The sequence below is a fragment of the Panicum hallii genome, chromosome 8, assembly GCF_002211085.1.
Source record: "Panicum hallii strain FIL2 chromosome 8, PHallii_v3.1, whole genome shotgun sequence".
Taxonomy (NCBI): domain Eukaryota; kingdom Viridiplantae; phylum Streptophyta; class Magnoliopsida; order Poales; family Poaceae; genus Panicum; species Panicum hallii.
This window is the reverse complement of record NC_038049.1, coordinates 3,159,480-3,186,306: the sequence shown is the minus strand read 5'-3', so window position 1 is coordinate 3,186,306 and position 26,827 is coordinate 3,159,480. Positions and strand designations below refer to the sequence as shown.

The 26,827-nt window shown below is 44.4% G+C and overlaps 2 protein-coding genes and 2 pseudogenes across 2 annotated transcripts; all 4 read right to left on the bottom strand.

Annotated features, from left to right (window-relative positions):
* Window positions 1-55: 55 nt before the first annotated feature.
* LOC112902387 (putative disease resistance protein RGA1) lies at window positions 56-5,876 on the bottom strand. Its single transcript, XM_025971445.1, has 5 exons — window positions 5,340-5,876; window positions 3,535-4,600; window positions 925-3,082; window positions 728-835; window positions 56-563 (listed from the first exon to the last, which is right to left on the bottom strand). The coding sequence occupies exons 2-3, from the start codon at window positions 4,579-4,581 to the stop codon at window positions 1,343-1,345; spliced, it is 2,787 nt and encodes a 928-aa protein (XP_025827230.1). The 5' UTR covers window positions 4,582-4,600; window positions 5,340-5,876; the 3' UTR covers window positions 56-563; window positions 728-835; window positions 925-1,342.
* Window positions 5,877-10,503: 4,627 nt separating this feature from the next.
* LOC112902605 lies at window positions 10,504-13,362 on the bottom strand (annotated as a pseudogene).
* A 408-nt stretch (window positions 13,363-13,770) lies between these two features.
* Window positions 13,771-15,223, bottom strand: LOC112902604 (annotated as a pseudogene).
* A 2,274-nt stretch (window positions 15,224-17,497) lies between these two features.
* Window positions 17,498-21,743, bottom strand: LOC112903207 (avenacosidase 2-like). The gene is made up of 12 exons (XM_025972439.1): window positions 21,432-21,743; window positions 21,179-21,248; window positions 21,011-21,069; window positions 20,764-20,839; window positions 20,555-20,632; window positions 20,337-20,424; window positions 19,282-19,537; window positions 18,834-19,167; window positions 18,707-18,741; window positions 18,350-18,452; window positions 18,057-18,165; window positions 17,498-17,930 (listed from the first exon to the last, which is right to left on the bottom strand). The coding sequence occupies exons 1-12, from the start codon at window positions 21,675-21,677 to the stop codon at window positions 17,693-17,695; spliced, it is 1,692 nt and encodes a 563-aa protein (XP_025828224.1). The 5' UTR covers window positions 21,678-21,743; the 3' UTR covers window positions 17,498-17,692.
* Window positions 21,744-26,827: the final 5,084 nt, after the last annotated feature.

The window sequence follows — 26,827 nt, the reverse complement described above, 5'->3', positions numbered from 1 at the left end:
CACATCACAACTGTAAAACTAGGGAATGAACTAGATACCGATAACCACACTATGGTGAAAACAGACGAAATGTGTTCTTTACCTCTGCTGTACAGTGATAGATTAGATCAACCGGAGGAAACTAAAGAAAGCAAACAGAGCAAGGGTTAACTGAAAACAGAGCAGGCCTTGTTTTGTACAGTCGGTTGACAAATAGGTCCGTCACGAATCATAGAATCATCGCTATTGCCTGACGAAGTAGGGCAAGCTGAGCAAGTATAATTTCGTGCAGCCGATGGACAGAAAGGTCTGTCACCACCTGTACAATTATCGCTGTTCTCTGACGATGCAGGGCAAGCAGCGTAAATGCATCAACTGCTAATGCAAATGCAGAAAACATAGAGGCATGTTCACAATTTCACGTCACACTCTTGAGCTTTCCTTTTGTTCCTGCAGCCTCCCATATCTGGTCCAATACTGCTCCTTCGATCCATTGATCTGATGAGGTGGCGATGCGGTTCGCTTCACTGCAGTGCAGGCACGCTCGACGCAACAAGCCAGCCAGACGACGATAGGCATTGCACCTGCACGCATTTCCCAAATATGTTGTATTAGATGAAACAGCACAGCAGGCTACTTGAATTGAAACGTATGTATAATTTAACGTCCACAGAAATATACTTGCATCGTCGAGAAGGGCAGAATACTTAAATTAATGGAACATCACGAGATGCTCAGGCAAATTTACCTGAACCATAAGCGGAAGGGCAGACCTTTGTCTGTCGAAGCAGATCGTCCTACGGGCCACTCATCTTCAGTGGGGCATGTTTTAGAGTAAGGAGACCACGCGTGCCGCCTGTGGTTGTTAAATTGAGATGACAAGAGGAAACTAACAAAATACACCAACCAAAACGGAGTAGCTGCAAACAAAACATATTAGATTACCTTGGGCAATGTCAGAGCGGCTGATATTTGTCTTGAAGCGGAAAGGGTCTCTTGTGTACAGCATGTACCATTTCCTCGGAATGCCTTCATCATCTGCATATGCCTTGACTTGTTGGACATGGCTGAACTTGTCCCACTCAGGACCATGCTTCCCAGCAGCTATAGAAGTGAGCAACCATAAGCTGCAGTCCAGCAGCAAGTGCCCTGGCTTTATATCCTGCAGATATCTGGGGAGTGTTTGCATGTCATAATCCTCCAGATCGAGTTTATGTAGCGCAGGCATGCCCTCCAATACCTTCATCTTTGGGCACTCGATTATGATGAGCTTCTGCAGTTTTGGTAGATTACTAATCCTCTCCAGGTCAGTGTTTCTAAACACGTCGAGGTGAACAACAAAAGTAAAGTTCTCATAATCTCCTCAAAGCCATAGCATGGAATGCAAGATAGGCATGGAATGCAAGGCCATAGCATGGAATGCAAGGCCAGGAGGCACGTGCCTCAACTTGCACTTCTTGAGTATAAGCTCCTCCAAGATAGGCATGGCTTTCACTTGCTCCTCCCACTCCCATTCCTCCCAATCGACCAGATCATTAAACTTCAGCTTACTCAATCTGGGGAATGGAACCCCTACCTGGGAATGGTGGTGGCAATGATGGTTTGGTTGCAGGAATTCAGGCCCAATACGCTTGATCGCTGGGGCACAAACGATCTGTAGGAGTTCCAAGCAGGGGAGCTGACACAAGCCATTAGGAAGCTCCGAGCAGCTGACCAGGTCATCCATCATTAGAACCCTCAAGCTCCCAAGGGGCACAATTGCTGTTGACATCATCCACCTTGGGAGCCGCTGACCAAAGTACCATCTGATTACGAGGTTTTCTAAGCTAGACGGAGGGTGGAGCTCATTAAATACCTCCTCGATTTGTCGCTGCTGCTCCTCAGGAATGCCTTCTTCATCTTTTACCAACTGACCATCATGTCCGATTCTACTTGTGCATTCTAAGAACAGATAGCTCAGCCGCACCTTTTCACCAATCCTGGCTTTTGTTGCAAATGAGGAAGAAGACACATTTTCCAGGCCACTTATACGAAGCCTAGTGAGCTGGGAGAGAGGTCCCAGTTCTTCAAGGCTACACCAATCACCATCCATATGTGCTGGAAACCCATATAAACTCCTCAGATTGGTTAACCTATGAAAACCCTTAGGTATGCTGCTTATTCCTTTTATATGAATGTTAAGAAACCTCAAGTGTTTCAGCGTTACAATGGAATTTGGAAGCTTCACCAAACTGTTACAACCATAAAGGATAATATATTGCAGAAGTTTCATCTTTCCAATGTTTTCTGGCAGCCTAGATGTGTTAGTTCCTTTTATGGATAAATACCTCAAGTGTTTCAGTTGATTCAAAGATTCGGATAATGCATCAAAATTTGCATCTTGCATATGTAGTGTCCGTAAATTTGAAAAAGCAAGCAACGAATCGCCAGGTTTCATTTTTATATTCCCGACTGATATTATTGTTCTCAGTGATGTTTGTGCTTGTAATGAATACCACTCTAACTCATCTGATTCTGATCCTCTCGTTTCCAGAGATAAGCGTAAAAACTTCTGTGAATTGATTTTGTCAGCAATGTGAATTTCCTTGTTGTGTACTACAAATGCTTCATGTCTAGCCACGTATTGAGCAAATGAGCGGACAACATCATGCATGTTGCAGACTACTTGATCAACGTACTCTAAATTAGGCTCAATAAGGTTCCTCTGTATCAACTCATCATAGTACTCTTTTCCTATTTTCTCTAAGTCACAAGAGGTTCCATAAACAAATCCTTCGCTAATCCACATGCCGATAATCTCATCGGTGAAGAACACTCGGCTCTTGGGGAGGAGGGAGTAGTGAAGAAAGCAAGGCTTCAAACTAGGACTCAAATCTTCATAACTAAGATATATTGCATAGTTTAGCTCTTCAGGCATTTGGGATACTGACCATATCGAGTCATTTAGGACATTTTCCCACTCCCGTCGCCTTGCTGTTTTTTGACGCAGGAGACCGCCTATTACTTTGACAGCAAGCGGTAAACAATCGCATTTTGTTATAATTTCCATTCCAATATCCTTGAGCAGTTCAATCTGGGCTTCATCATTTCCATTTCCAACTACCTGCAGGGTAGCCCAGGCCAATTAGTAATTTATAAAATATTGCTTATGTCGGAGTGTCATGATATCCCTTCGTCACAAAACAAATATCCAACGTACATGTGGAAATTTCAATCCTGCCAGCGGAACCAAAATATTTATAAAATGAAGTCTGAAATTTTAATATGCTTTAGGAAATTGTGACTAATTAACTGCCTCCTATATATAAGTCGTGTCTGCTTTATACCATTACTAACATATGAAACCACAACATTTTTCTCTTTATATTTTTGGATCGTACTACTGGTGTCAAAATCGATATGTGCAACAGAAAAAACTAATACTGCGGAAAGGGATCAAGCTCCTGCTCTTAAGAGTGCAACTAAAAAGCAACGTGCATAACTGTGATGCAGTTGCATGATGGGTGCACCAAAGAAACAAAGATTTTTTAATTTATGAGTTAAACTCATACGAACCTTCTTCTTGAGCAACAACCATGCATCTTCAGGATCAAGTTTATTGACATGGTGGTAGGGCCTTGTTGCCATCATCCCTCTTGCGACCGTGTCATGCCTTGTGGTGACGAGGACACAGCTACCTGGAGCTAGGGCAGCAGTGATCAAGGGAGTTTGGAGCACATCCTCCCATGCTCGATGGTTCCAGACATCATCCATCACCAATAAAATCTTTTGCCTGTTCAAGACTTCCTTAAGAGCTCGCTCAAGCGCGCCCCTTGTATTTCCATTAGATTGGTGCTCACCTCCAGCTTCGATGACAGCTCTTCTCAGCAGCTCAATCTCACTGAAGTCCTGGTTCACGCTCAACCATATTTTCTTTGCGAATTCTTGTTGGATAATGTCATGATTGAAGATCTTCTTGGCCAGGGTGGTTTTACCAATCCCGCCAACGCCCACCATAGCAAAAACCAAAATTTTGTTGTTCTCACATTTTGGTAGCGCCGCTGTTGTCAGCATCTCCACCAAATTTCTTGTGTCCTCCTCAATATTCTCACCAACCAAACTTGACTCATCAAGCTCACCAGATGTCTCACGGCTACCAGGACGAGAGGATGCCACCCTCCTGCTACGGTCCTCATATGAATTGAGGTTGATGAAGTTGAAGTCCAAGCTACGTTTCTTGATATCTTCTAGCCTCTGGTTAAGGTTCTTGATGCGGCTGCCAATCTTGTGGGCGTGGATGGGATTCCGCATGCAGAACAACAGGGGGTTGAAGCAACCTGCATCATGGCTTGGACCCCGCTCCATGGCCTGGATCTGACAGATGTCGAGGATGTTGGTGGCATCATACATGGCCTCTCTAAGCTCTAGTACCCATGCCTGCACACTCTGGTCGGTGATGCTCCTCTTGTCAGCATCCAGGAGAAAGTTCTTGAGGTCCTTGAGCTTGATGTCCAATTTTTGGATCTCCCCCGAGACCCCGAGCAGCATTTGCACCTCATCTCTTGCCATCTCCGTAAGCATGTTCTGGACGTAGGATACCAAAGCATCCAAGACGCCCGCCATGAATAACAGAGTTTGGTTTCTGTATGCAGTACAAAAATTAGAACAAATATCACATCTGATATGCAATTTATTTCAAAAGGATGGTCGAAACTACTTTGAAATTTTTAATTCTTATCCTGTATGTACTAAGAAATGGAAATATCAAAGGAAGGAGTATAATTAATAATCACTATACCTACAACAAGCTAGCAATTTGACATAGGGAAATTACTTGATATCAACAATTCCTAGTTAGCAAGAATCAAGCCATCAAGGGTCTGCATCGGAACATGTGCCATGGAACGTAATGTAGGCACACGGGACGACAGAGCCAAATCGTATACTTGTTTGATGCAAGAAAATATGTCTAATTTAGTCACTACCGAGCTTCACCATATCTTCAAATTAACCTTACAGCTGAATAACTGAATTTGAACCCAGAAAGAAGTTGTATGCATGCTTGTTTTTGAATATCGGTAATGATGCAGGGAGGGGGGGGGGGGGGGCAGTCCAGGATCTTGAGCTCTTTGGTAGTGATCTGCCGTTAGCAGAATATGAATCCTTTTTCGCAGTTACAAAAGTGATCTCCCTTCATACGAACAAGGCAGATGCTAAAGTCCAATTATGAAGTTTTGGTTTTTCTTTGCTTGTTTATACCGATGATACTGACGATACTGCATGATTTAAAACTGACAAATTGGATCAAAATCGGAGGTCTCTGATTCATCCTGGCACGAACCAAGAGGCAAAACTAAGCATGACAAATTGCTCAAACTGACCTGAGGCCGGCGAGTCGAGCGACCACCGGATCACTGATGCGGGTGCTGTTTGTGGAACTGAATTTGTCGGTGCGCTGGGTTGGAGTTCGACAGATCTGATCTGGCCTCGACACGGTAGCGTCGGCCTGACACGACTACTGCTCGATGGAGGCGGTGGTGGTGAGGGCCGACGGCGAGGATCACGGCAGGCTGGGGTTGGGGGACGAGATGAAGTCGACTAAGGTGATGAAGAAGAGAGGATCACCAGGAGGGCTTTCGGTTGCAACGTGAGGTCGTCGTTATGGCCATGACTGCCATAGCTGGCCATGAACCTGGGGTTTGCGGTGGCTTTGTTTGGCTGCTTGAGTTGGGGACCGTGGGAGGCCGGTGGCAAGTGTGAATAATAGCACTAACAATTAGTTTAAGATCATCATAGAGCTGTTAGGGTTCAGGATTTCTACGGCGAGGAGCTAAAGATGCGTGGAGTTCAGGATTTCTAAGGAGCTCTATCTATGTGTACTGTACTAGCAAAATGGAGTCGTTTTACACGTTTGCCATAGTTTTCCTGCTAGACACCACTGATGTACAGTACTTTATTTTTTTGCCTTTTCTCTGGAGCCTTTGTCATGACACGAAAATAACACATTCGATCTTGATGAAGAAGCAACCAGCGGATTAGTCCTGTCGACAAGAACCTGATTCTGCACTTAACCAGCATCAATGCCCCCTCAGCGCATCATCGCTTTTACAGATTCTGATAGAAACGACCATTGTGGAAAGTGGGTTTTTTTATGATTCTTTTCGAGCACTATATTCACTTTATATCTCAATCATATCCTAAACAAGCTCCTAATTATGAAGACTACTCGATCGATGCTCTCGATCTAATAAAATCGACAACCGTGAACCTGAAATAAAAGAAATGAGGTGATCTTTCACAAACACTCACTTGTATGTCTTCTTAGACGTTGAAATTAATAATCCCAACGGTAAAAATTGCATTCTTTTGTTCTTGCAGCGTCCAATCGGATCAGCCACCTTGACAAAGCTGTAGACTCTAGCTTCTCTGCTGCTTCTGCCGATATGGATATGGCTAAAAAATTGGCCCATCGGTAAAAATAATCCCATGTGGTCACCTTGACGTGCTGGATATGGCTAAACTTGACCCACCTAGATATTTTTGATACTTGTGTTCTTGGCTAACAACCAAAATTCCACCTATTAAGAGAGCCAGGGGAAATCAACTTGCGGCAACTGTGCAAGCAAGCAAAAATCATTTACTACATCGGAGGATGGAAGTTCCACACCCCGCTCGCGTCGCCCCCGAGGGGCGACCCGAGCGGATCGCCACCGCCGCCGCCCCTAGACCTTCCGCCTCCCTCCCTCCACCTCGCCGCCATTAGAGGAGGTCACGGAAGCCTGCTGGGGCTCAAGAACGGTGGCGGGGGCCTCTTCCTCACGAGCTTCTCCCTCCCTCCCACTGTCCCTCTAGCTTCCCTCTCGACGGCGCGCATGGCGGGTGGCTCTGGCTCCGGCAGCCGGCACTACGGCTCGGTGGTGGCTAGATCCACCTCATGCCAGGCCGGATCTGCCCCCTCCCCACTCACGCTGGCAAGTTCTAGGGTAGCGCAGTTGTCTCGCCGTTGCTGGTGATCGGCATGCTGTCCCGGTCCTGCTGGTTGGCCAGATGGCCAGATCCGGAACCATATGGCGGCTGGATCCGGCACCTTTGGGCACGGCGCGTGTCTCAGCTGCGGCGTGCGCCTGCAGAGCGGCGTCTGGTGGTGGCACCGGTGCGGCAGAGGTGGTGCTCGGCTCGGCTGCGGTGCGAAGAAGCAGAGTGGCGCCGGATGCCCGGGCGGCGCGCGGCCTCCGCCGGATGCGCGTTGGGGCACACCGCCGGTCATGGCTCCGTGCGTGCACGCACCGCTCGTCGGCCTAACGGTGTGCGGGGCTTGGCAGCTTCCGCGCGCTGGCGCATCCGCGCGGGCTCGGCTGAGGCTGCGTCGGCGGTAGTGGCTCGCGTGGTGGAGCCTGGTTTGAGGAGGCGTGGTGGAGTCTGGTGTGAGGAGGTGGCGGCCGACTTCAGCTGTGCAGTTGCCGTGTGCAGTCGGTGCATCGATGCCTCTCTTCATGGGCCCTCGTGGGACTGAATCGGCCATGGATCTGCGCTCCTCATCCTGTCCCGCTGCTCCTCGTGGCTCTGGTCTTTCTCGTTCAAGCTCGGTGACAACCATGGCCGTAGCTGTACGCTGCGGCGGTTCTGGACGAAAGCTTTGTCTAGCTCATGCTTAGGCCGGTGACGGTGACATCCTCAGACATCACACCTCTCGCTGGAGGCGTCGTTGAAGAACCTCTTTCTCTAGGTGAAAATTAAGATCCGGCTTGCCGGATCGAGCAATGTTGGTGTCTTGACGTCAAGTTCTTGTTGGAGGCATTGTTTCGGAGACGGGCATGGTGCGAAGCTGTGGTTCCTGCTACAATTTGGAGCTTTTTCTTAGCGTGGTTGTGTTATTCGCGGTTAGGCTGCATTTTCGTCTTTGTGCTAGGACATGGCGTTGTTATCCGTGGTTATGCCACAATATGCTCTTGAGCTAGGGTATATTGTATGAGATCTAGTTTAGCTAGGTTCATATTTTAGCCCGGTTTTCCTAAAATTAATCGAGCATTGTAGGTTTTGTCATTGTCGCCGGTTAGATTGAGCTCCCTGGTCCTCCCACGGTGAGAAAATTGCATATTTGGAACTCCGCGCTCCGCAGTTTTACCATTTCTAACATGACTTCGCAAAATTAGAACTTTAAATATGTGTAACTTGAATCTACTGCCTGCCATTAGGTGTATTTCCATCTTTTCTAATTTTCTTTTCCTATTTTTGGCATGTGAATTGTCCATTTTTCCCTTCCTCAATTTTTTTCACCACCCCACCACCGTCTCCTCTCTCTCTCTATCCATCTCTCTCTTCGCCGGCCGGCAGGGGAAGGAAGGCCGGCCGCGGCCGCCATTGCCTCCAGATTGCGCACCCAACCTGCGCGCCGCCGCGGGTAGATAGGAGGATAGGAGAGCATGATGCTGCGGCGCGTGGCCTCGTCGACGCCGGTGCCCGAGTGGCTGGTGGCACTCATCACCACGCGCTTCTTCCTGGCCTGCAGCTCTCTCTCTCTCTCTCTCTCTCTCTCTCTCTCTCTCTCTCTCTCTCTCTCTCTCTCTCTCTCTCCTTCGTCTCTGCAATTGCAATGTGGCTGCAAAAATCCAATCTTTATTCTACTCTCTCCCTCTCTGCTGCAGATACGGTGGCCCTCGTACCATGACGTGCTCCGAGGTGGAGGACGTCGTCGACATCACCGGCGTTCAGATCTACGTCATCAACAGCGCAAGGGTGCTCTTCCTTGATGAGCGCGCCTAACCGCGCGGCGCTGGCGCCGCCGGTGGCAAGGCAGCCGCCTTCCCCTACAACTGCGAGATCTGCGGCTGCGAGCTGCTCGATCCCTTCCACTTCTGCATTATTCATTCCCCAATGCCGGCCGGCCGAGAACACCAAAAGAATGCACAATTTTTTTTTTACGCTCAGGCCGCAGGCGGCGGCGGCCTGCCTGCCCGCCCAGGCGGCGGTTTGCAGCCTGCCTGCCGAGGACGCCGGCAGCCTGCCTGCCTGCCCATGCGGCGGCTGCTTGCAGCCTCCCTGCCGAGGGCGCCGGCAGCCTGCCTGCGTGCCCAGGCGGCGGCGGCAGCTTGCATCCTGCCTGCCTGCCCGGCGGCGGCAAGGCAGAAGAAGGCACGCCACGCCTGTTTAACATCCATGGAAGCGAAGGGTAAAATGGACAATTCCCATTATATGAAAAATAGAAAAAAGAGAAAATACATCTAATGGTAGTAGAATCAAGGTGCACCTTTTTTTTTCTTTTCTAAAACAAACAGCAGGAGCAGGTGGCAACGCTCTGCTAATGCCAGCATCTTGATGCAAGAACTAGGCTGCGAACACGAGGAGTGAAAATCTTTACCCAGGCCATGATGATCTTCACCACCTATGAAAAGCGGAACCATTCATTATTCAGTGTAGTATATACAAAAGTTTCGAAAAAGCTGCAATTTCTATCAGGGAAAGCGCTGCAAAATGAACTAGAAACAGAAGGTCAGGCCGGTCCCATGTGACTAATCCAAACTTATTTTTTTTTCTAAAAGAAACAGCAGGTGGCAACGCTCTACTAATGCCAGCATCTTGATGCAAGAACTAGACTGGGAACATCAGGAGTTAAAATCTTGGCCCAGCCAGGCCATGATGATCTTCACCACATATGAAAAGCGGAACCGTTCATTATTCAGTGTATATACAAAAGATTCGAAAGAGCTGCAGTTTCGGTCAGGGAAAGCGCTGCAGATGCGTTAGAATAGTCATGAAATAAACCTTATGTTCCAAACAAAATTATGGTGCTAGTGTGCACAGGCGCAAGAACAGTAATCAACTCGAGGGATGGAATGAAAGCAGAGTGCACAAATAGATTAACTGAAAACAGAGCAAGTCTTGTTCTGTACGGGCAGTTGGCAAACGTCCCAAGTCTGGGCTCCTCGCCTCCATATCTAATGACCGGATCTGCCACAACTTAAACGATCATCTCCATTCTCTGACGTGAAAGGACCAGAATGAAACTGCATCATCTTAATGCAAGCACAAATAAAGATCACCCCAAAGGCCGAATGCACTTTTACACTACACTCTTGATGTTCTGTTTTGTTGCTGCCGCCTCCTAATAATTTGTGTACACGCCGAATACACTGCTACTTCGGTCCATTGCTCTGACGAGGAGGCGATGTGGCGGGCTTCATTGCAGTGCAAGCACGCTCGACGCAGCCAGAGAACCAAATGAGCATAGGCCTGCCACCTACATGCATTGCCCATATGTGTTAATACTGTACGAGTAATTAAGTGTCAAGGATGAGGCATGCTTGAGTGTTTGATCCACAGGATGATAGGAATCATTTGAAACTGCACTTGCAGTCAACTGAAATTAATGGACTCAGGATAGAGGTGAGCAAATTTACCTGAAGCGGAGGCAGAGGGGCTCACGTTTGCCCCCAGACGCACGTCGTCCTACCGCCCAATCGTCTTCAATGGGACATGTTTCAGAGTAAGGAAACCACGCGCGTGCCATCCAGCCTGTGGTCGATAAATTGAGTTGGCAAGAGGAAATTAACAAAACAGACCAACCAAAACAGAGTATCTGAAAATAAAATATATTAGATGAAGCAACTGCAGTGTTAATTTACCTCGGGCAATGGCAGAGTAGCTGATGTTTGTCTCAAAACGGAAAGGACGTCTTGTGTACAACACGTACCATTTCCTCGGAACACCTTAATCGTTTGCATATGCCTTGACTTGTTGGATATGGCTGAACTTGTCCCTCTCAGGACTAGTTTTTCTTGCTGCTATGGAAGTGAGCAGCGATAAGCTGCAGTCAAGCAGCAAATTCCTTGGCTTTACATCCTGAAGGTATTTGGGGACTGTTTCCATGTCATAATCATGCAGTTCGAGTCTCTGTAGCGCAGGCAGGCCCTCCAATATCTTCATCTTTGGGCACTCGCTGATGACGAGCTTCTGCAGTTTTGCTAGATTACTGATCATCTCCAGGTCAATGTTTCTAAACACGTCGAGATGAACAACAGAAGCAAAGTTCTCCAAAGAGCTTAGGTGCTTCACACCTAATATGCATAGTTTCTTCAAAGCCCTTGCGTGGAAGGCAAGGCCAGGAGGCATGCGCCTCAACTTGCACTTCTGGAGTTTAAGCTCCTCCAAGGCAGGCATGGCTTTCACTTGTGCCTCCCACTCCCATGCCTCCCATTTGACCATTCCAATCAAATTCAGCTCATATAATCTACGAAATGGGACCCTTGCCTGAGAACGGTTGAGGCAATGATGGTTTGGTTCCAGGAATTCAGGCCCAACACGCTTGATCGCTGGGGCACGAACGACCTGCAGGAGTTCCAAATAGTGGAGCTGGCACAAGCCATTTGGCAGCTCTGTGCAGCAGGCCAGGTCATGCATTCCTAGAATCCTCAAGCTCCCAAGGGGCACAACTGCTGTCGACATCATCCAACTTGGGAGCCGCTGACAAAAGTACCCTTCGATTGTGAGGCTTTCTAAACCAGACGGAGGGCGGAGCTCATTAAATACCTCCTCAATTTGTCGCTGCTGCTCCTCAGGAATGCCTTCTTCATCTTTTACCAACTGGCCATCATGTCCGATTCTACTTGTGCATTCTAAGACCAGATAGCTCAGCCGCACCTTTTCACCAATCCTGGCCTTTGTTGCAAATGAGGAAGAAGGTACATTCTCCAGGCCACTTATACTAAGGGCAGCGAGCTGGGAGAGAGGTCCCAGTTCTTCAAGGCTACACCGATCACCATTCATGTGCACTGGAAACCCATACAAAATCCTCAGATTTGATAGACCATGAAAACCCTTAGGTATGCTACTTATTCCTGTCCCACCAAGACAGAAACCTCAAGTGCTACATGGAAGCTTCACCAATCTCTTACAACCATAGACGTTAATATATTGCAGGAGTTTCATCTTACCAATGTTTTCTGGCAGTCTAGATGTTTTAGTTCCTATTATGGATAAATACCTCAAGCGTTTGAGTTGATTCAAAGATTCAACTAATGCATCAAAATTTGCATCTTCGACATGCAGTATCCGTAAATTTGAAAAAGCTAGGAATGACTCACCTGGCTTGATTTTTATATGCCGAACTAATAGTGTTCTCAGTGAAGATTGTGCTTGTAATGAATACCACTCTAACTCATCTGATTCTGATCCTCTTGGTTCCAGAGATAAGCGTAAAAACTTTTGTGAGTTGGCCTTGTCCGCAATATCAATTTCCTTGTTATGTCTAGCAACGTAGTGAGCAAATGAGCGGAGTAAATCATGCATGTCGCAAACACGCTGATCAATGTACCTCATGTTTGGCTCAACAAGGTTCCTCACGTGAGGTTCCATGGACAAATCCTTCGCTAATCCACATGCCAATAATCTCATTGGTGGAGAACACTCCGCTCTTGGGAAGGAGGGAGTAGTGAAGAAAGCAAGGCTTCAAACTGGAACTCAAATCTTCGTAGCTAAGATATATTGCATAGTTTAGCTCTTCAGGCATTTGGGATACTGACCAAATCGAGTCATTTCGGATATTTTTCCAGTCTCGTCTGCTGGTCCGTTTCTGGCGCAGGAGACCGCCCATAACTTTTACCGCAAGAGGTAGAAAATCACATTTTTCTATAATTTCCATCCCAATATCTTTGAGCAGTTCCATTAATAATTTCATTTCCGACTACCTGCAGAAGCTCATGCCTATTAATAATTTATAATGCTACTGTCGCTAGCGCCAGAGTACAGATCTAGATGTAGCTTATGTTTTTAGAGTCTACAACTCAACTGCGAGTACAGATGTAAGATAAGTAAAAAAATGATTACCATGAGTAAGTAACAAATTAAAATTTTGGCCGGTGCTTCACGAGGGTGCATGGAGTGGCCTGGTAGCTGCAGCTTCGTGGTGCCGCCAGTGGGAGGGTCGGCTAGTCGTGTCACCCGTGACCACAACATGGAGGAATGACTATGTTCCTAAGTTTGCAATTAGTTTGATAAGAATCTAGCGACCACTTGTACTATCGGCTGTTTTCCCAGATGGGATTTAGGATTACTATGTTCCTAGGTTTGCTAATTAGTTTCATAAGAACCTAGCATCATTTGTACAATCTTCATTGTCGTATTAACCATTATTGTCTATTGGGATTCAAAATTTTTGTTTGAACAGAAATTTCGATCCTGCCAGCAGTACCAAAAAAATTATAAAATATAGTCCAAAGTTTTGATGAATCCTTAAATATGCTTTAGAAAATTGTGATGAACTACCACACTAAGATCGTGTCTGGTTTATATAACATTACAAGTAGAAATTTTGTCCCTTTATAGTTTTGAGGTTACCTGTGGTATAGAATCCATATCCTCCCGTGAACAATGAAGACAAGCAGTGAAGCTAAGAGATGCAGCTATCATGTGTGATGTATAATGTTGAATTGTGATCCAAATCCTGTTCAAGGTGGCTAGGTTGGGAGTGTAGCGGAGGCCCGTCGCCGGAAGCTTGAGCCTGTTGGGCCCATCTAGGGACGCCTGGGGGGGGGGCACGGTACGGTATATGATATAAATACTATGATTAGGGTTTTGGATATATTATTATCTTGTAAACCGCCACCATCAGTGCGATGTTCCTGTAAAAACACTCTAGAAATAGTGAAGTCGTGACTGGATGGTGCCCGTGGTTTTTCCCTTCGCCTTGAAGGGTTTTCCACGTAAAATTTGCGTGTTGTGTTCTGCATTATTGGTTGATCGTCTTCGTTATTTGCCTGTTGTTTTCTTAACATATAATAAAAAAACTGAAACAAAAGGCAATTTTCTACTCATGGGTCAACTTTTACCAACCTGCTTTTTGAGCAACAACCATGCATCTTCGGGCTCAAGTTTATTTGCATGGTGATAGGGCTTTTCCGCCATCATTCCTCGTGCGATTCTATCATGCCTTGTGGTGATGAGGATTCGGATATCATGAGCTAGGGTAGCATTGACCAGGGGAGTTCGGAGCACACCATCCCATGCACGGTTGTCCCAAACATCATCCAATATCAGTAAGGTCTTATGTCCCTTCAAGGCTTCTATGAGGGTTCGCTCTAGTGTGGCTTTTGTATTTCCGGCTATATGGTGGTCCCCACCAGCTTCGGTAATAGCTCTTCTCAATATCTCAATGTCATTAGAGTCCATGTTGACACTTAACCATATTTTCTTAGTGAACTCTTGTTGGATGATGTCATTGTTGAAGATCTTCTTGGCAAGGGTGGTTTTACCAATCCCACCAACTCCGACAATGGCGAAAACCATAACTTTTTTGTATTATGGGTTTGCTCATCCTCTGTTAGCATATCCACTAGATTTCTTGTGTCCTCCTCGATCATTTCACCGACCAAACCTGACTCGTCGAGGCCCCCTGTAGTTTCAATGGTACTAGGATAAGCTGATACTTCCTTTCTTCTACAATCGTCATAGGGACTGAGGTTGACAAAATTGAATGATGTGCTACGGGCCTTGATGTCATCTAGCCTCCTGTTAAGGTTCTTGATGCGGTTGCCGATGTCGTGGGCATGGAGGGGATTGCGCATGCAGAAGAGCAAGGGGGTTGAAGCACCCCATGTCCCGGCTTGGACCCTGATCCATGACCTTTAGCTGGCATAGATCAAGGATGTTTGTGGCCTCGTGCATGGTGTCCCGAAGCTCTCTTACCCATGCCTGCACACTTTGGTCAGTAATATTGCTCCTGTCAGCATCGGCGAGGAAGTTCTTGAGGTCTGCAAGCTTGACACCCATCTTGTCGATCTCCCCGGAGACACCCAGCAGCATAGACACCTCTTCTTTGGCCATCTCCACCAGCATGTTTTGGACGTAGGATGCCAAAGCATCAAGGACGCCCGCCATTAGTGGCAGCAAGCTAGCTTTGGGTTTTGCTGTAATAAATTAGACCAAACATCAGCACGGAGAGGCCGCTAATTATATTGCCTACAGTTCTGATTGCATCAAGTGATCTCTGTTTGTTCTTTCTTATCTTGTGGAAAAACGGATGGTAAAGTCCAATGCTAAACTTATGCATCAAGTGATCTCTGATTGCATGCTTGTTAATATCGATGATACACATACTGCACAATGCAACTTATTAACTGGAGCAAATGGGGGGGGGGGGGGGGGGGGGGTCTATTTCTAGCATGCGCAGCTGGCCACGATGCCGTCGCACAAGGCAGCCCCGCAGCTGCTCCCCCGCCATCCACCGCCTCCCCCGGCTCCGGCGGCGCTCCGGCGCCTCCACCGCCGCCATCGCTAATCTTATCGCGATTTCACCTCCGACCCGAGCTCCACGTTCAATGAGAATAATGTTATCTATTTTATCCTAATACAATACAACAGTGTTAAAAGAAATTATCATATCACGTTCACCAAGAGAGCCCAGAAATTAATCACATTAATCGAAAAAGGAAAAATATACAACGTTGAATTTTATGAAGACTTATCGGTCCAAACTAACTCGAAGAGTCCATGTTAAATACGAATTATTTAAAAATAAGGGAAATTGATAGTACTTGACTAAGCAAATAGTCCGTGCCGATTACGATTAATAAGTAGCTAAATTAGTTTTTTTGAAGAACAATAAGTAGCTAAATCCAGAACTAAAAAATAAAGGAAATTAGTAGTTGATTTGTGTGCTATGATTTAGTGGATTCGCATTACAACAGTGGGTACATTTGTGTTTCAGGATTTTGAATGACAAATATATTTTGCCTACATCATTTGAAACAAAATCCAATGTACATTTTGTTTGTTCTTCATAAATTTTGGAAAGAATGATCGAGATAGGACTTGGGTAACATGTGATTTCCTTGCCAATCTCTTCGTGTCGCGGGTGATGGATAAAAGATAAGGCTAGCAAAAATTTGGTCCTGCGGTCCGCGGCACCTGCAGCGTCTTCGATAGGAGAGTAAGGCTAAGCAGTGAAATAAAGATTGAACCGCCCGCCATGCTCAAGAAAAGCCACGAATGGCATAGAATGAGCTATTTTCATTTGCTATGAAATTTAAAGCAAGCACATCTACCTTTGATTGGTTAGCTTTAGGGACATGGAACCAGTGGAGCTGCCGGTTTTTTCGATGATTGAACCAATGGTTTGGTCCCCTTTTTTTTCCATATATATACGCCGCTACTGGAAGGAGGGGGCATGTGGGGCCATAATGCAGCAGAGCTAGCACGAAGAAGCAACATCGTCCATAGCTAGAGGTTGAAGAGGACGGCTACTCCTTTGGACCCCATCCAACGGCCAGAAAAATGACAGCCGTTAAACAAAATTTAAAATTTTCATTGATGACAATGATAGTCCACAGACGAGCGCAGCGGCCGCAGGCGCCACCGGCAGACCGTCAATGCATTGCGGCCATGCGGGTCGCACCATTTGGGAACGGGTCCTCTGGCAGAAGCGCCAGAGGACGGACTCCTGCCTCCTGATCCGCCGCCCCTCTCGCCACCACTTGCGGAGTGGTCAGGTGCAAAACGTTGGCAAACAGACGGCAGAGCCACATGAGACATGCGATTGAGTTTTCCTTGCTTGTACCCGCACGGTCGAACGAAACAAGAGTTATTTGTCCATCGCCGCCGCCGCCGATCGACACTTACTGGCTCATCATGGAGATGTCATTCCTTGTCGACCTCTCGATCTTCTGCTGGACGTGCATCCTGACACTGCAAATCCTGCACGGTGTCTTCGTTAAGGACGCGCATCCTATTTGATTGGACCTCCATCGCTTTGCCTGCGGGAAATCTCAGTCTCCTACTTCTTCGACAAGGCGATAGGAACGTTGGTCTACTACTCCCTCGGCATGATTGGCATGGCCCATTACAAGCATTTGGTAGCAAACTGCCCCTAGTTCAAGATTCTACTGAAACACACACCAAACAAGATGTTTGAAATAAAAAAAAACTCAACTGGTGGGGAAAAGACCGCCCCCACGGCATTGAACTAAGAAAAAATCTTAGCCAAGCCAGCCGAGAAAACTCCCGAACCCCGGCTTCACCCTATAGGGCCGCACCGTAACCTGGGCCGACCACGACCTACTGGGTTAGCGACCACTGCAACTATCTCATGGTAGGAGGGCCCAAACCAACTATAGGTGCCACAGGCCCGCGCCCTGCCACTATTTTTTTGCTACCACCAGGATTTGAAACCTGGTTTGGTATCTTTCTCAACTGGAAAGCTTACCGCTACACTACAAGAGTGTTGGCAACAAGATGTTTGAAATACCCCGCGCAATTAAGGAATTGAAGCGCAGAGTTTTGCAATGAAAAAACTAGGTCCTCTGAAAGAAACTTTTGTCAAATGCTTTCGCAAGAATGCCAACAAGTAAGGTACATTTGGAAGCTTCTGAGTTTAAGTCGTCACTCATTGATTAAATTTCTTTGTGATACTTATTGCATCTAGTTTCAGTAAATAGCTTTATTTTATTCTGGTTTCTGGTCACATGAAGATAAGGAGTGGGTCCTCTACTTGATTGATGGTTATCATTTTTTTGAACATGAAAATTGATTGAACATGTTTTTCCAATGATGTTTGCTCATAACATGCACTGTTTCAGATTCAGCCAGTAGTGAAATGGACACATCAGTTCGTTCATTTGCATCTGCAGCATGCATCCAAAAGCAGGGACACCAAATTATTTTCTATTTTATTACTTGCCGGTTTCAAAACTCACACCGAAGTTATTCTCCGTGCAGCCCGTGTGCCAACCACGCTGCACGCATCTCAGTTATTGCCGACCAAAGCTGGATTGAGGACGACGATGCCACCACGTTTGTCATTGATGAACTTCCTTGAGGCGCCGTTAAACTCTTTAAACCACTCGGCTGACTTCTTCATGTGCCGCTTGAAGCCGTTGTTGCGGTCGACGTAGATGAGGCCAAAACGACAGGTGTAGCCTCTACTCCACTCGAAGTTGTCCAGCAGAGACCAGGTGAAGTGCCCGCGCACGTCCGCACCCAAGCTGCAGTGCAGAGGATAGAGTTTATTATCTATTATCATTGTGTGTACACTTTTTTAAGAAAAAAGCATTGTGTGTATGCATGGAAAAATGTCTGTACGAAAGGTAGGTTTTAGCGTTGATCATTACTCTATTGACTCTTTGACGGCTGAGATGTGGCGCTGCAAGTACTCTAGCCTGATACCGTCATCCAACGCATCTTTCATGGATAGATCGCCGAAGTCATCGTCCGCGGTCCCTGCACGATCAAGTTAGATCCGATCCATCACTAGTGTGACAAAGGCTCTTGAGGAAGAAATGCAAAGATATAGTGGTTGGGAGTTAACTGAAATTCGGTATGGACCAATGATTGAGTGACTATTACCAAAATGCAAAAAAAAATATAGCACCATCATGCGGTATGGATATACATTAACACTTACCGTTCTCAGTGATGTAGATGGGTGGGTTTCCGTATTTGTCCCTGATGATCATAAGAAGTTCCTTTAGGCCTTTTGGGTATGATTTAATCCATTGTGTTCGAGTCTGCAAATTGAATTCAAAATGTTTAATTAATTGTCAACACAGGCGCTATTAGAAGAAAAAGCAACAGATTTGTTTGGTTTTATTGTAGAAGACAAACATTTGCCGGTCTGTACGTGCCACCTCATGTTGTGTTTGTAAAAGTTTAGCCATGTTTCGGTGTGTAATGTTCATGTAGTTAGAGTTTTGGTGATAATTTTGACTTTCTAAGAATAAATTTTGTAAACAAAAAAAAATATATAGTTGAAGATACATACATCAGGACCGATAGCATTCCCTTCGTGATCATATACTGCTTGAACAGAAGAATAATAGTGCATGATTAGCGAGCATGTTTTCATGGAAATCTGAAACAGTAGGGTTTGTCCGCAACTATATTCTTACTTTTGGGTATCGCATAGGCATCTTCGGTGTTCACCGCTGGCGAGAATTTTGGAGAAATGTCGACATGCTCACAGAACAAGGATGTGTAGTAGTTGAGCCCCATCATGTTGGAGGAACCCTTTAATTTTTCTTGCTCGTCATCTTTGAAGTACGGTAGTCGATCCCTCAACAGTGATCTCATGGAGAAGGGGTAGTCACCACGAGACACTGGTTCCATGAACCATCCTAGGTTGAAGTCAATGGATCTTGCTTTGGCTTGTTCATCGAGGAATGTCTTTCCATACGGCTCAAAGAACAATGAATCGAGCGCCATCCCTATCTGTCCGTCTTCACCCTACAGTTCATCCGTCTATATAGTTAGTAGCACACTACCAGTACCTATCAATTAGGGAGAGAGAGAGAGAAAGAGAGAGGGAGGGAGGGAGGGAGAGAGTCCTGGTGTATGTACCTTGTAATACTTCTTGTACAGATGAGCAACCTCAGCATGAGCTAGGAGGATGTTGTGGCCAACAAGGTATGGCTCGCTGAGCGAGTCACCATATGGGATGGCACAATTGCGCCCCGGTGAGCACCTCCCGGGAGCATGCTCCCCGGTTCCATAGGCATATGTACAAAATGTGTGAGGCTCATTAAAGGTGAACCAGTTTTTCACCTTGTCACCAAAATGCTCGAAGCACAACCTGGCAAAGTCTGTGTAATCTTTTCTGCAAAATTGCAAATAACCATGAATGATGTTCAACAGTAAGAAATAGTCATGTTAGTTAATTAAGACTTCACTGAATGATAAAAGAACATGATATGGTTTGGGATCTTCAGCAACAAACTTTTTAAATTTTAACCATAGTCCAAGAACGTATTTAATAATATTTTATTTTTTAGTGTTATACATATTGAAAATGAAGCTAGTGATCACACTACTGAAAAAGGACATTCCACCCACCATAAAAATAACAGTGGGTAATTTTGTGGTGGATGCAAAGCCCTTGAGGCTACTAATAATACTGGTTCATGACACCGACTGGTACTAATATTTGTACATTAGTCACATCAATTGATACTAATAGAGTACTCCATGGGTGAATTCAAAAGGAAAAGCATCTCTCTTCCAAGTTAAATCTTCTATGTAGGTGAGATGGTAAGGAAGTTACGTGCGAGGTGAAAGGTTTTGAGTTCGAAGTCTATGCACCACACATGCACATATTTCACACACCTCTTCCCATCCTTGGAATATTTTTTTACAATTTTTTGGATGTCTGGCCCTTTTAATACCGGTTGGTAATATCAACCGGCACTAAATAAAGGGTCCTTTAGTACTAAAAACCAAAATTGGTTGCGAATCCGGTACTATTGAAAGTTACCAACCGGTACTACATGTTTTCCAGTGGTGTCAAATATTATAAAGTGCAGACTTTAAATTGATATACTTTTGCTTGTTGGGGTGAGAGCCCCTAAACTAAATAATAGTATATGATATAGTTTATATTATTCCAATTGCATACTTACACAATCATCCGACTTAAGAAGCTGCCATAGTTTTCTTCCAGTTGTTGAGGAGTGTCCCAGTGGAAAATTGTTACGTATGGCTCAATGCCTGAGTTGCAACAGATAACTATTGAGTTGCGTAAACTTTTGTGCATTGCACTAATACATTCTTCCTCAAATAGTTAATTGAAGGATCTAGAAAAAAATCGTTAGCTCTTATAGTCAAATAATGTTGTCACCATTCTCTTTCAACGTGTTGATCAGGTTTTTGTAGTACTGGAGGCCTTGATAGTTTATCCCACCTTCGAGCGTCCCCTCTGAAAACCATAAGCATGTGTTGAAATTAGCACCAGAACAATCTAGCATACGTACTCTGATCCTGGAGCACAACGTCATTGTTGTCAACTTATTCATCGTACAAAACATACTGGGTTATGTTTGTACTTACTTGGCAGTATTCTCGACCAAGAGATGGAGAACCTATAGGCGTCCATGCCCATTTCCTTCAGCAACTTGACATCCTCCTGTCGTCCACACAAAACGCTGACAACGTAAATAATGATACCAGTATAAACTAAAAGCATGCATGCTTAGTTAGAAGTCTACATTCCCAAGTTTTTGTCCTACAAAAATTTCACATACATTCCTGCCTGCTTAAGTCATCCTAAAAATCCTGGAAGTCGTGTGATACTTACTTCATACAGATGGTAGGAGTTCACTGCAACATCCCCATTGCTCCTATCAAATATCCTCTCTGTACATTTGTACACATAAAGAATGACATCATGTTGGTAATACAGAAAACGTACATGTTATTGTCGGTACATATACAGCTTACATAAACAAAACAAAATTAACTTTACCAGGATGATTGTGGCAGAAGTGGTCCCAAGTGCTTGGCCCCTTGCCATGCTCATTCCAAGCACCTTCAATCTACATAGATGACACATATAAAATATTTTTTTGTGCACATCAAACAAACCATTACTACTTATCATGCATTCAGACATCAATATGTATCTCTTCGATATTAGTTATCGTTGTAAAACTTAAGGAAATTTTACTTATGGTTAGCAACAAAGACATCATATACATTATCCATGCTAGAAACAATACTTGGTACGCTGAAGTGGCGCTGCCAAAGACGAACTCGTGGCTGAACCAGTCCCTCCTTGGGATTTCCGAGGGCATCAGATGTTGTCCAAGATCGGAGCTCCAGGCTCGTGATCTAACCCTAGTAAGGTCACACCTTTTTTTACCCTTCTCGTGCCATGACAAATTGCCACCATTGGATCCTATGTGGCTTCTTAGGCCAGGACGATGGGCAGTGTGACTTATCAGGGCAGAAGCAAGCAGAGCCATTTCTTGGTAGCTGGCTAGAGGTTTTGAGCTGCTTGAGTATGGTTGCCCTTTATGATAGGCTGATGCGTCTATTTATAGACGGGGCCTGTATAAGGAGTGCTAGGATGGAAGTGAGGCTATGGCATCGAAAGATATTGGTTTGGACTGTACGGAGATCAACATGTGCAGGTAGTCTGTAATATTAATACAATAGTGTTAAAAAAACCACCATATTCATTAAGAAAGTCTAGAAATTACCACGTTAATCAGAAAAAGAGAAGAACATACACTGTTGAATTTTATGAAGAACTAACGGTCAAAATTAACCCAAAGGGTCCATATCAACAGCTATTAAATTTATGCAAAAAAAGAAAATTAGTTGCGGATTCCTATTCGCATTGAGAATAAATATAGCTAAATAAAGAATTCATGCCAAACACAGTAATAAACAAATAAATATTCGGAATTGAAATTTAAAAATATGGTATTTCGATTTTCATCTAGACCATTACATTGTCTTATTTACAATTCAATACCATATCTGGTATTCACATAAGGAACCTTGGACACTATTCAATACCAGAACAAATCGATATTGTTTGCAGGATTCATGAGTACAACTCTCAACTAAACAGCTATGGAAGGAGCCAGATGAGTTTAATAAGTATGGCAAGCAAACGTTAGATGGAACTCACCACTGGTAGCTGCTAATAATGTCGATTATTGTCACCACCCGGCCCGTGCGTAACGATCCTCATCAAACAGTGTGTACAGATAGGAATTGGATGGACACAAAAAAAAAGAGAGGAAGCAACAAAAAGTGGACCATTTTTGGCCGTCGATACCGAAATAATAGGCCACCATTATATTGGTTGTGGATTTAGCTAGGAAGGAGCGAGCGCTACCGGATTCAGGAGCTTTGCCGAGTGTCTGGGACACTCGGCAAAGCCTCGATTACACTCGGCAAAGGCTGCCGAGTATAACACTCGGCAAAGGGCGCTCGGCAAAGAGTTCATCGGCAAAGACGTCTTTGCCGAGTACCTTTTGTCGGGCACTCGGCAAAGGTTTTGCCGAGTGCTTGGCACTCGGCAAAGAGAAGCACTCGGCAAAATATAAATTGGAAAAAAACCAAAAGATGAAACAGGAAAAAAATTTATTAGGGAAGGCATGCACAGCCAGCTAGTGACCCATCTAATGGGTTGCATATTTTTTTCAGCAATTTTCCATAAGTTGTCGATGGTAGGATTCGAACTCACGACCTCCTACACACAAACAACTCCCTCTACCACTGCACGATTGAACCACGTGTGTCAACGTTACGTTTTTATTCTCCATATATTATAATTAATTGAGTGTAAATTATTTGTTTGAGATAGTAACTAAATTCAAATGAAAAAGTTATTAACTACAAAGTGGCATAACTTTTTGAGATCTACAACTTTTATTTTGGTAGTTTCTTCATCCGAGATCGTTTACTAAATTTGAATTTCAAATTTGAAAACTTCAAACATATTTTAATATGACACAATGATTTCAAATCAAAAAGTTGTCAACTACAAACTTTCATAACCTTTTGAGATCTACAACTTTAATTTTGATGGTTTTTCCATTCAAGGTCATTTGCAAAATTCAAATTTTAAATTTTCTATATTCAGATGTAGTTTTTTTTGATAAGATGACTTTAAATTAAAATATTGCCAACTGTAAAATCTTATAACTTTTTAAGATCTACAAAGTTTATTTTGGTTATTTTGTCATTTCTTCATCTAACATGATAATTCTAATATTGTTCACAAATCTTATATATCTCTCTTATAGTTTCATAAACTACGAGAGAGATATATATGTTTTGTGAACAAATTTACATTTATTTTGTCAAATGAAGAAATGTCCGAAATAAGAATTGTGCATCTTGATGAGTTATACAACTTTGTAGTTGAAAATATTTTTATTTGAATTAATTTACTACTTTAAAATATGATTTGAAAATTATCTTTGCCGAGTGTCTGAAAAAGGCACTCGGCAAAGACGTCTTTGCCGAGCGCCGAAAACGACACTCGGCAAAGACGCTCTTTGCCGAGTGCCCGAAAAAAACACTCGGCAAAATACTTAACACTCGGCATTAACACTCGGCAAAGATCTTTTTTCCGGTAGTGAAGATGCAGTTTGGGTAAACCGTTGCCCAACCAGAAAAAAAAACAAAACATTGGGGTACGTGCAAGCTCCTCCTGAACTTACTGGTGACCTGATCGACGGAATACATACATGCATGCATGCATGCATGCCACAGTGCTAATAGCTAGGGATGGCAGCAACGTTCGGTAGGAATCAAATGCTCTGATGTTCTGATGAGCATAAAAAAGCTTTATTATGTGCTATTACCTCAAGCTAATTAATCCTGTTGTTTTGTCATTTGGTAGGGACCAAACGTTCTGATGAAGATAAGAGGAAAATAGCTTGCATGCACGACCTGGCACTACCGGATTCAGGGGCTTTGCCGAGTGTCTGGGACACTCGGCAAAACCCCGGCAAAGGGCACTCGGCAAAGATTTCATTCTTTGCCGAGCGCCCGAAAAAAATACTCGGCAAAATACTTAACACTCGGCAAAGATCTTTTTTCCGGTAGTGTGGCCTCAAATATGATAAGGCTGATGTGGACACAAGCGAACTCACATGTGAGGCAGTTCGGAATTTTTCGACGTGGTGAGCTGTGGGACAGCTGATGTAGAGAGCTTGACCGGCCAGTCAGCTACGAAACACCAAGGATATGATCTCGATCGAAGTGGTCAGGCCAACCCAAGACGAGTGAGAGATATGAACAAGAAAAATAAAGTTTCTCTGCTGGCCATTAGTTACTTTGAAAGTTTGCCCTTTGTTTGAACAGCAGCTAATAAACAGGTGAAAATATGATATCTCTTGCCGTCTTACGCACTATCTGCTTTCATATTTTAGTCATTGGGACCACGGGTATGCTTGAGATAGCCACATCGATCAGTCATAAAGTGGTCAACAATGCATTGATAATTATAAAGCTTGCTAAAATGTCCAATAGATTGTATCTGGGATATTTAGACAAAACAATGAATAGTTTTGAAACAATGAAACAAAATCAACTAAATAGATTTATTTTGAAGAAAAAGCAGCTCACATGCATGTTAGCGTGAAATAATCTAGCTGTTTGTGCGGACCTCATTGCTAGTTAACGTAGGACAAATGTGGATGGATCTGAAGGGACACGACAATGCAAGTACCAGTAAGACGAGCGATGGCTTAGAAGCTAGCGTACGTGTTATATGGCGAGTGGCTACCGGACGTTTTAGCGTCCATTATTGAAGCTAACCTGCAGGACGTGCCGACGCACTGAGCAAGTCAGTTGCGTACGTGCAAGGGCAGAATGATGAATCGGGTCGGATGCATGCATCAGTTGCACAGTACGTTGACATTGTTTTGTAGTACTTGTCATCCATCGATCGTTGTTCGGGTTCCATGTCCCGGCCAAATGTGCACTACAAAACAATACATATATTTATCATAAATATATTGGTAGATATTGGACCTGGTACTAATTAATAATATACACTAATACCGGGTTTAATGCCTACCGATATACCTAAGTAATTTTGGAATTAAAAGATAAAAAATAGTTTTTTAATGGTAGTGTACTTACGGGGAGCGATGACTATACGTATATATATAACGAGGAACACGAGTGGCTACCGACAAGTTAGCATAGGACAATGTCTCGATGGATCTGAATACAGAACACGACAAGTACTTACGACAAGCGATCGCTTTAGGAGCTAGCGTACGTATATATACGACGAGGAACACGAGTGGCTACCGGACGTCTTGGCGTGCATTATTGGAGATGACGTGGACGTACGTGCGTGCCACGCACTAAGCAAGCTAGCCAGCTACGTGTAATGGTAGAATGAATCGGGTTGGATGCATGAGTTGCACAGTACGTACATGCTGGGCCACGTACGGTATGAGCACATAGAACCAGAAAACCGATCGGTGGACATCGTCCCGGTCGCGCGACCACTACGAGAAACAACACATACACCCATCTTAAATATATCGATAGACCGCATTGGATCCGGTACTAATAATACATTAATACCGGTTCAATGCTTACCGATATATATAAATAATTTTAAAATTAAATGATAAAAAATAGTATTTTGATGGTACGGTTAATAAATAGCTAAATTTGTTTGAAACTAAAATAATATAAAACTAAGTAATATTCTATATGAACTTGCATGTAAAATAGAGAAATAAAAAGCCTGGCACGCACACAGATGCGGATGCATTGGTTACCAGATCACATGCAGGCTCCACATCTCAAACCTCGCCCCTTTCTCTGTTCACATGTCATCGGTGAGTCTGGGAGCGGGGCTCAGCTCGGTTGGTCAACCCGTGTGGGTGCGAGGCTGGCAACCAGAGTTTGAGTTTGAATCCTACGGATCACGTCTCCGGTAGAGTGCGGGACGGACCGATCGGGATTTAAATCTTGGTCCCCATGCCATGTTCCTAGGAGGCTACCTCTGGCCTCTATTTAAAAAAAATTAGTGATAGTCTTGTTTAATTAGGAATATGAAGGACTGTAGCGTGTTAAGGATTGCTGGAACTTTATGATCCTTGTGAAATAAAATAGCACATCCAACGAATAAAACGAGAAAAAAAAACTTGAGGGCTGGTCAAGTGGTACCTCTGATTTTGAAACAAATGGTGCGAACAAGCTAGCCCGTATCTGTCAACTTCAAGTCCATGCTTGTCAATGCCTGAAAGTCCTGTTCTGTCCGAGCGTGCTAATCACGCACAAGCTCTGTAAAAAGCACTGATTTGTGAAAAGAGAAACCACGAGTATGGGCTCCTTGAGCACCGAGCGTCGTCAAAAGCCCTGAAAATTGTTGGATTCTCGTCTTGCTACACTGGAACGTTAAATCTGAATATATAGAAATTGACGGTTTGAACTAATGACAAGACGAGACAGTTCCAGACCAGCAGTTCGAAACAAGCTGTGTCGTTAGACAATGAGATAGCTTTTCAGTAACAAAGCGTCTTGTTTAATTAGGAATCTGAAGGATTGCAGCCATATTAAGAGATACTGGACCCTTGTGATCCTCACGAAAGAAAAATGCAAACTTTGGGTGCGAACATCACAC